At 37.7% G+C, this 10574-nt stretch overlaps 1 protein-coding gene across 1 annotated transcript; it reads right to left on the bottom strand.

The window, feature by feature from the left end:
• Positions 1 to 548: 548 nt before the first annotated feature.
• Positions 549 to 10289, bottom strand: LOC753496 (carbohydrate sulfotransferase 11). The gene is made up of 3 exons (XM_030994569.1): positions 9806 to 10289; positions 5828 to 5898; positions 549 to 3080 (listed from the first exon to the last, which is right to left on the bottom strand). The coding sequence occupies exons 1-3, from the start codon at positions 9924 to 9926 to the stop codon at positions 2172 to 2174; spliced, it is 1101 nt and encodes a 366-aa protein (XP_030850429.1). The 5' UTR covers positions 9927 to 10289; the 3' UTR covers positions 549 to 2171.
• Between the last annotated feature and the right edge of the window lie 285 nt (positions 10290 to 10574).

Raw genomic sequence — 10574 nt, forward strand, 5'->3', positions numbered from 1 at the left:
GATAATTATGAATCGAGTGAATATCTATTTATTTTCTTACAAATGTATTTGGTTCCAAGATGTAATAATGATTCGGGTCCGGATATATTAGATTAACAGGAGTAAAATTCGCAGACGACTACTGCGAGTGAGCGAAAGTTTGTTTTAGTCGAGAAGTTTTTGTGTAATGTAATTATCATCATAATTTTCATCATTATCAAATTTATCAGTATCACCATCATTCCCATCATAAATAACATCCTTGTTATCATAATTTGTATCATCATCATCATCATAATTATTATCATTATCATCATCATCATCTTCATTATCATCATTACCTTAGTGATGACGATGATGATGATGCTGACTAGTTTTGAGCAATATATTAATCATTATTATTATAATTGTTAATATTGCTGTTGGTGATTATTATTAATATTTTCTTCATCATCATTATTTTTTTCTTCATCATCAGACTACTCTCTCAGCAGTCCAAAGGAAACTAAATCCCTCACCTGCTGCAAGACGAAGATGGCGCACTAACAAAACTGAAAAGACGTCTGTTCAACTATAACGTGGGCGCACCTGCCGGGCGGCGAAAATCTTTAATCATAGGAACTGAGAAAGGATACAAGCTACGCTTTAAACGAACCGTCGACCATCCAATAATTACTCATATTCTCAATAATGAATACACTTAATTAGATATCAATGCTGATCAAAGACCTATTTATAGTAGTACAAAATGTGATTTAGGATTTGAAGTAGAGTTCGGGTCACGTTTAGGGTTTAGGATTTCAACGAGTTTAAGGTTAGCATTAGGATATATTGGGTATCCTAGTTATACAATAAAATCGTAACAATCCAACGCATACTCACGGTATTGAAGTTTGTTGCTCAATAGTACATGTATGTGCCATCGAAATATAATGGAGAACTGAATACTAAACTTTGATACGAGTAACAGTAATACACACTATAAGACTTATCGCATAGCTTGCATTTAAATCTTCACTTGCCATCCTACGATTAATCAAATATCTGCTGCCGGCCGGCGTACACATTTGGGGATCACGTCACCTTCGGCTTGCTGTATTAAAGCAATGGAGCTCTCATTATTGGTGGAGTTTCTAAAAGGGGAAGTCCATCCAGATATCAAGTTGGGTTTGATAGATGCAGAAAAATAGGCCAGGTCAGTGAATGGGTTTTCAAAGTTGCGATTCAATCAAACTCAATTTGGCAACTCTGTGACGTATCTTGCAAGCTCTCGTTCCGTTTGGTATGCACTAAACAAATCTGAAAATTAGACTTTTCTTCTAGAAAAAAATGTCAATCATACCTGCACCCTAAATATATTTATTGCAAATGAGTTTCTATAAAATCCCTGTATGGAAAAAACTATATCTTCGTAAAAAATGAAGGGAATGAAAGTTCATGAAAACTGGAGAGGAGCTCGCAAGATACGTCGCATTTGCTCTGTACTAAAACAATCAGAAAATTGCATTTTACTTCTAGAAAGCTGTCAATTATACCTGCATACTAAATATAACTATTGAAAATATGTTTCTATACAACCCCTGTATGCAAAAAGAAATCTAATACGTCATTAATAACGACGAAAATGAAAGTATATGCAATTTTCTGTATAATGCAAAGCGGAGAGTCGCTTGCAAAGTACATCACAGTATTGTGTGCAAATTGTGTTTGACTTCAAAAATTCATAACTTTCTCATTTTTTATCGGAATTTGATCAAACTTTCACTGAACTGTTCTTCTGATATGTTATTTACAGCAAGAATTGAGTAATTTTTCTCTTTCATTTTGATTATTCTAATCTAAAACCTCGTAGCAAACAGCATCACTACGGTTTTACAAGACCAACCGGTCCTAGGTCATTCCAGACAGTTTCTTTCGCATTATTATTTCATGATCAGTATTTAATATCATCAGACTCTATAAAATACAGCGCAAACAAATACATCAAACCACGAAAGCATTATCAATTTATTTGCTTGTTTGTTTTTAACAAGACGTAGGACGATGCCCGATTGAGAAAAGAATATCACAGGTCCTCTGACATGAGGACGCCGTATTAGCTGATCCATCCTGACGAGTACCCGAACAACTTTATCAAAACCTAGTGAAGATAATGATACAAATTGTATTTGTTTTCTCATTTCACATCAGGCTTATATATACGGATCAACATGATAGCCAAATAAGTTAAAATCGGCAGCATACAGCATAGCAAGTTTGTACACAAGTGACCTAGGTACATCCCGGTAAAATTTATCGGCCAACGTTGGGTCAGAACTGTTTGTCATAGAAGACAGATTTGGTTTGGGAAATGTAATGTCTGGATCAATGTTTGCAAGTCGAAGAACAAAGTCGGCATCTTCGTTTATTGTCTCGTATTTGCCAATGATGTCATAGTCGATATCGCAAGGTAGGCACATGGAATAGATATCAGACCAGTGTCGGTTGTAGGAATCTGTATCGGCATCCACCAGAAACCGAATAAATTCTGAAAAAGTAAGATCGTATTCTTGTTTCCAGTTTGAGCTAACACGGCGGGCTTCCGAGTTGCCGCGGTACCTCTTTATAATCTGTTTTCCATATTTTGAAACCCATTGCTCCTTTTCGTCTCCATGCCGAAAAAAGAAAGAAATATTCGGAGCGAGCTTGTTTCGGAAAGCGGAAAGAATCCGAGTGAAGGGATGTCTCACGAAGACGAACTTCGTGTAGTTTTGTAGCATGAATCGCCTCTGGCTGATGTTGTACTGGTGAAGGTAATCAAGATAGAGTCTTCCTTTTGCATTGGGACCGAGATGGTATTTGCCTGAAGTATTGAGATGCGCAAAGCCTCCTAACTCCAGAAAAACGGTCTTCCAATTGGTACAGGCCACTTTAGGTACGTTACAGTAGATGATTCGATGTTCTTCGTTAACGATGAGGTGTTCTGGTGGATGTAAGGCTACATCTTGGATCTGATGAGTTTCTCTCATGAGGGCGCACTGTTCTTTCAACCGTGCCTTCCGCTGCTGAAGGATGGATATAAGTTGATGATCTGCCTCAACTTTCCTGCTAGAAGGGTTATCCTAGAATTGAGGAAATGGAAAATCAAAATAACGATTTCAAAAATACATATTGTACCCCAATTTTAAAATTAGAGTAGGTTGACTACATATTTTTATGAGCGTCGTAGCATCCTTTGTTACAACTCAACTAAAAAAAACATGATGACATGTGCTAACATATTTTGTCAGTAATATGTGGATATGTCTTCTTTATAAAACCGGGATCACGTGAACGGGACTTTTTGAGCAACGATTTGGGCTTGCTCCCTCTTTCTCCCACCGCCTCAATAGCTCTCTGTCTATGAGGCATGAAATTCACATGGTATGGACAGCGGAAAGGTGATTTACATGAGGCTTTTAGAATAGGGACTAAATCGGCGTAAGGCCACAGCTGGTGACACCATCACAGGTATAATATATAAATTCTGCACAAATGAACGAACTGTTGGGAGCTAGAAAGGCGTCAACTTTTTGTGGAAATATACACTGTTGGTCATCATGGAGGAATTGTTTTTTTTACCCCGATTTATATAAAGATTTTAACAACGATTTATTCATAAATAAAGCATATCGAAACAGTTTTGCTCCTAGGGGCTCACAGCAACGGGGCCATTGCTTAACCACTGAATTATGACTGTACGCAGCGGGGGGGGGGGGGGGGGGGGGGGCTAGGGTACGTCGCCGCCCCCCCAAAAAAAATCAATAAATTTTCAATCATTCATTGCATTTCCCCCCGGTCTCAAACATTAACAATTTCTCTGTAGGACAATGCATTATGGGTCAAGGCATGCCCACATAGGTGATTCTTTTATCTTAGGGCTTGGGGCAAAATGCAATGAATTATTGACAATTAATTGCATTTTCTTTGTTTTTTTTATTTGTGGGGGCGGCGACGTACCCTAGCTCTCGCTGCGTATAGTCGTGATTCAGTGGCTAAGCAATGGCCTCGTTACTGTGAGTCCCCAGGATCAAAACTGTGTCGATATGCTTTATTAGTGCCCTTTTATGAGGCATTATTCCTCATTGCTGCCAGTTATGACTTAAGGACGTAGGTCCTCTAGTAGATTAGCAGAGTAGCATACACATGCGTTAATAGCATTCACGCAAAACTAACACTCACAAATTATTATTCAATAAAATCAAAGAATGTATATTACTATCTAGATCTAGTAGGAATAAATCATTGTTAAAATCTTTCCATAAATCGGGGTTTTAAAAAATTATTGCACCTTTATGGCCAACAGTGTATTACATAACGTCATTGTGGCTCCAAACCGAGGAAACATGCAATAAATAAATTAGATTTACGTCCGCTTCAAACTATACGATCCGAATGCGGTACGATTTGGGAGAAGTTGCGATATCAAAGAAGATAAAAATGTTCACGTCTGACAAATCTCCCCACTTAAGGTTCGCTTTGCTCATATAGATAGTAAAACGAGAAAAAAAAATCGAATTCCAAAATTGAAAAAGAAAGAATATCTTGTGACTGGTCATTACTAGGACTGCAATGATACGTATGTTTTTACCGAAGGTTAAAAGTGCCGACGAGATGACGACGTAATGTAGGACAAGAAGACGAGAAGACAAGTTAAAAGACGAGAAGATGAGTTGTTTGAGCTCGGCAAGTCAATATTTAGGACAATAATACAAGGCAACGAGTTGTTGGAACTCTGCAAATCTTTTTGGGGTAGTTTACCACCATATAATATGGCTCCACCCTTTTCTTCGCTTGTCTGCCGAAAGGTGAGTCATATACCAGGTGACCATTATCCTTACCCCAAGATATTGATTTTTAAACAGCCTTGGTTGTGGAGGAAAAAATACATCGGAGTTCCCCCTACCCACTTCAACCTTAAATCGATTTCCAGTGTTGTCACCATGGCGACATTTCTTCCTCTCGTCCTGAACAACAAGTCAACTTGTAGAGTTTCAACAACTCGTCGTCTCGTCTGTTTGTCCCAATCTATTTCGTCATCTTGTCGGCACTTTTAAGATTCCGAACTGTTCAAATATTCAGTCAATATTATCAACAAGACCTAAAAAAATTAAATTTTCATTTAATTATTTCTTCCACAACAGTTTTAGATGAGCTGGCTCAGTCTGCCTTGTGTGTGAACGTGCCCCTCCCCTTGTTTCATAGATGCAGGCTATGTTAAATGGAATACACTCCGTCCCTCGGATAAGACGTTACATGGAGGCCCTGTGTAGAGGAGAGTCACCACCTTTGCACGTTAAGTACCTACTGCACTTTTTGTATAAGAGTAGGTGGGTAACCCCGGTGACATGCTCAACCTGCACACCCCTAATCAGTTATACCGGGAGGAGAGACCCGAGGGTTACAGTGATTCAGTTCGCTTTTCGCCATCCATGCACAGGTGACGCCACATAATAGATTTTTGCCCTTTTTGCGATGTGCTCAAAGAGAAAGTTGAGTTCTGGTTGGATGAAAAATAATTTTGAACTTTCTTGTTATCCTCAGTTTGAATGAATGTCATGGTCCGCTGAAAGTGGCTGCTCTTCAAATGCGCAGAGGGCGCAGGTAGCTATAAGTAGTGCAGTGGGACTTAACAGCAAGAATACGCTTTATTTTTCGATAATTTAACACAAAAAACAAAAAAACTTATAGTATATGTATATATATATATTTATATATTTATATAGCAATTCCTATGCATTGCATTTCCAGCCTTTCCCAATTTCTTTCGCAATGTAATCGTATTAACAGTTCTCAACTTTATGTTAAATTCGATGTGTATCATACATACTAGATTCGTGCCCTGAGTGAGACGTTGAACGGAGTCCTTCATTAGCTTCTCCCTGGGTATGTTGTCCTCAGCTGCAAAGGTTGACCATAAATAAGTGAAAATTGGAATTGATGTTGAAATTTATACTCTTACTACTCTTACTACTACTACTACTACTACTACTACTACTACTACAAACTACTATTACTACTACTTCTACGAAAGTCATTTCAGCGATATCAGTTGGTATTTTCTCAATGATCGGGGTATACACATGCACTTTACTGTAAGAAGTGCGAAAGAAAGGGTAAAGGAAGTTAATGACGAAGAGAGAGTGAGGGAATTTTTTTGGCACTAGGGTTCAAATTCAATTTTCTTTTAATAGTTTTTACGCCCGGTACCGATGATCATTTACTTACCATGTGACGCTAAGCGAAAAAAATACCATAGCGCCATTTATTGTAATTGAAAGCAAGTCAGAATTTTGTTTGGGAACCAGCGGGATCTACTGGTTGCAAGCCTAACATTTCTTAACAACAATTTTCCTAGGAAGCCTAGCACTTGACAATGCTGTTTATTCAATTACTAGTAGCATTGGCGAGATGATTGAAAAATAAGAATGATATTACAACGTCGTTAATCGTGAGAAATTTAACTTCTATCTCTTTTTGCGAACAGTAGAATCAACAGTAAAATGAATCCTCATAAATTATGCTTCAAAAGAGTAAATTGCTACTCCATGTCATGTTTGTATTAAAGAGCAGCAATGGCGAATACTTGTTATTCAGCAACAATAATTGCTAAGATTGCTTTTGGGAGATGAGGCTAGATAAAAATATAGCCAACAAAATTGATATCGTCTTGACAAAAATAGATAACATTTAAAATTGAATAAATAAGACATAAATGTGATCTCTATAGCCGAGGATGACGAATTTAATTTTAATTTGACGAATTTGGATGCGAAAGGATTAAATTGATTGGACAAAGTTAAACCAAAAAAAAAATGAACGACCGAAGGGGGAAATTGACTATGCCATGTGCAAGATTAGAAAGTTTTGGGACAATTCATTGGAAAAAATGTTCAAATGGGCGGGAGAATCTGAATATACGTTGTCGTTAATCGTGAAAATATTTTCTTCTCTCTTCCTCTCTGGTAAATCCTCCGAACACTAGGAGGGTTTTTTTGTTAAAATCCTTTCACTATGAAGGTTGAAGAGAATGCCGATACTATTTGGTAGAAAACAATGTCAACAAGTTATTTATCAGCATGAGAATATTCACCTCTCTCTCCCTCTCTCCCTCTCTGCTATATCCTCCGAACACAAACAGGAAACATTAGCCAAACTAGGGCGAAGGTCACCCTATGCCAGAAGATATATAAGAGCAAGTTGCAGTATTTTTCGACAAAAATTAGGAGAGAAGGGTGACAACCTGGAAAAGATCATTACCCAATGTCATGTTGAGGGTCAACGAACGAAACGTGGAAGGCCAAGAGTTCGATGTGCTGACGGAATAAAAGAGATTACTGGCATGAACATCTGCACAGCTCATCGCTATGAACAGTATATAAGTGGTTGTAACGTCATCATCAATAGGGTCACTCAGGGTCATTCTTGACTCGTCAATCCAAATAACATATTAGGGACTTTTAGATTCGCACGAAGACAATGGGGATTGCTACGGTCGACGTTCTTTTAATGCACTGCCTTGAATGGACGTCACACGTATCAGTCCACGCAAATCTAAAAGTTCCTATTTATAGAGCACTGCGGTATATTGGAGAAGGCTCTTGACTCTCATACAAAAGGTTCGTCTCTTACTCAATGCTGCTTACATCCTTAGGCAAGGTGTTTTGCCCACATATTCCCTCTTGACCCAAGTGTACCTAGCAACGATGGAGTAATAACATGTGCAGGGCCCACGGGAAGGGCAGTGTTGATAGTGATGTGGCTATACCCTGGCTAAATTAGACTACATTTTCACAGTGACCAAAATTCTCATACTTTTTCTGTTTATTTTTGCAAGGCAAGAGTCGGAAACAATAATAACGACTGATCAATTTTATTCAAAAGACAGAGTATTATTGTTATCATTTCATCGTGTTTTTTCATGTGATATTGACCCATCCTATCCCATTAAATCTACATGTAGTTTCTTGTCGTAAAGAAATGATAACGGGCATTATTTGTTCATCTTCCCAAATTAGTTCACATTGAGGTAATTATTCAGGTTTTATTGTTTATTGTTCAATTGTGGCAATCAAAAGACAATTGCTCAATTATGGAAAAATAAAAAAATCATCTGTTTTGTTTTCATATAAAAGATCACTTTTTTATCCTGTGAAAACCGCATTGAAAATATAAAATCCAAACTACTACTTTGTGTGGATTCCACTAAATTTAAGTGGAATAAACTCTAAAACGAAGTGATTCCTAATTATGAGTCCGGAAAGAGTGAATCGAAACGTTATGCCCTGGTTCTTTTAAAGAGCAGCAATGACAAACGATGGTTGCTTAAATTCAGCCACAACCGTTGCTAAGATTGTTTTCCCTAAAAATTATAAAATGAGACATAAACAAGGTATTGGAAGTTGGTAACACATCCAGGCAATGTTGCAACAATGAGTTGTCAGAGCAACTGCTCTACCAGACATAACTATTACCCGAAAGCAATGTTCTGGATCTTGATTTGAATCTAGTAAACAGTTGGAAATTCGAATAAAAAGACATGGCTGTTCCTTTATATATCAGTCAGTAACATTAATATTTTTCCAAAAATTTAATTTCTTATAATACCTTTTTCAGTACAAATATCGTTTGTTCTACCTTATCGTTACATCAATTGGCTCAGATAAGATTGCAATCAAACTGGAAGCTAAAATTAAACAAACTTAGATGCTTACATTTTGTTTGTATGTTTGTATCAAGTTAGTTTGAGAAAAATATCAAAGAAATTGTGTATCAATTCATATCTCCCACTTATGAAGAAATACATCTAAACCTGTATTTATATTTCTGCTTGTACATGAATATATGCAATTATTGCACTTTTTGATGACATGCGCATACTAATTGTTATGTATCACCTTACAGGTTAATCCGATTTCGGCGAAAATGTTATCAAAATGGTCGTCAGGCTTAAAGATACTATGTCCCTTTTGAAACCCGTTTGCTTTCTAGACTTCACTGTCAGACCCTATTGATTGACTGACTGGCTTTGTTCTTCTTTGGTATTAACATACATAAAATGAGCTGTAAAGGGTACATGGGCATTTGTCTACATCAATAACCCACTTCTTGTAATGGCCATTATTAAAATGATTGGATCTTTGCGCAGCATAAAACGTACGACCCTTCGGTAACATGGTCTGAAAATTAGACTATTACTTACTGACTCTATAGCTCTTGAGTCGATTCGACAACTAATAGTTGTCATTTTCCCACTTTAAAACATTTTCAAGCCCTCTGTTGTTTAGGGAAGTTCTAAATTAGTATTATCTTTCAAATGCCGTTGGAATTTTAACCTTTTAATTTGTTTGGCCTGCAAATGGGTCATAGTACCTTTAAGGAAAAGAAATAATGAAACGACAATTTAAAATACAAAGCGGCTGCGGTGCAGTCTCCAACAAAAAGAAAGGGAGGCCTCCCAGGCCCTCCATCCGTACAATAAGGCTTAAACGGACCACAAACAACAAAATGGCATCCGGACGGTTACGCATGAGTGCTTTGAGAAAACGAAGAGCCAGGTGACCTTGATTGGATGCTGGAAAATTCACCTTCGAAGTTTGACAGGAACTGGCATAGAGGAAAGGACCTGGATAGGGCACACAAGCACTACGTGGAAAGCGAATGGGATTATGAAAATATTAGATTAAGAAGAAGAATACGATTTCAGAACGTCAATCCCTTAAGAAAAGAGACAAAAAGACAACGATGATGATAACTATACCTACTTGTTATAGGAAAATTACTAGAATTCATTAATTTACTAACTTACCTTGATCGATATTGTAAGTCGAATGACCCTCTATTCTGCCATTACGAGTCAGGTAAAGAACTGCAGCACCTGCACATACAACGAAGAAGCAGAGTGTAACCAGTTGGTTCCGTCTAGGCATCCTGACGATTGACACACTATTAAGCCTTGTAGGAACCTAGGTAATCATTACTTCCCGTCACCCTCTCTTCTGACCTAGACTACGTCATCCCGACATGTATAACCTCGATACACGCAGAACCTGTAGTAAAGTCATACAGCGAAAACGCATTTATAATCCAACCGTAAGTGAGACGACGATCACTAGATGTGAGAAGTTTACCGCTAACTTCCTTTGGCAAGACATCAATCTACAATCGCCACACTAGACCCGGGTGTAGTTATAATGGGTACCTTGCAGAAATTTTTTCCTTGAAATGCGGGAGCGCAGCTGTAAAGTCAGACATGTAAAAGCTGCCAGAGTTCCAAGTGTTTTGTGACAGGCATGCACGCTTTACAAGAACCCGCACTATGATGTATTGATGGTATGACGTAACAAGGGAGAAGGAGGATATACCATCAAACAAAAGATCCATTCATGATAATGCTCTTTTCAGTTCACCTCGCTGTTTGATAATGTAGAGTTCTTTGGAGCGAATACAAAAGGAAGTTTGCTCTAAAGAAAGAACAGGATATGTAGCAGGATTTCACGCTCGTGATTTAGGAGAGAACAAAAGATTGACATTCCAAGGGGTATTTTAATTCAAAATAATTCTATAGCTCTTTTAAC

This window comes from Strongylocentrotus purpuratus, unplaced genomic scaffold (genome assembly GCF_000002235.5).
Source record: "Strongylocentrotus purpuratus isolate Spur 01 unplaced genomic scaffold, Spur_5.0 spur5_scaffold_21, whole genome shotgun sequence".
Lineage (NCBI taxonomy): Eukaryota > Metazoa > Echinodermata > Echinoidea > Camarodonta > Strongylocentrotidae > Strongylocentrotus > Strongylocentrotus purpuratus.

Bases quoted from the DNA above. Each gene is read 5' to 3' on its own strand.
- LOC753496 (XM_030994569.1), bottom strand. From the start codon at position 9,926: ATGCCTAGACGGAACCAACTGGTTACACTCTGCTTCTTCGTTGTATGT. The intron at 5,899-9,805 runs GTAAGTTAGTAA...CAACCTTTGCAG, and splicing joins GACTTACAATATCGATCAAG to CTGAGGACAACATACCCAGG. The intron at 3,081-5,827 runs GTATGTATGATA...CCTCAATTCTAG, and splicing joins TCACTCAGGGCACGAATCTA to GATAACCCTTCTAGCAGGAA.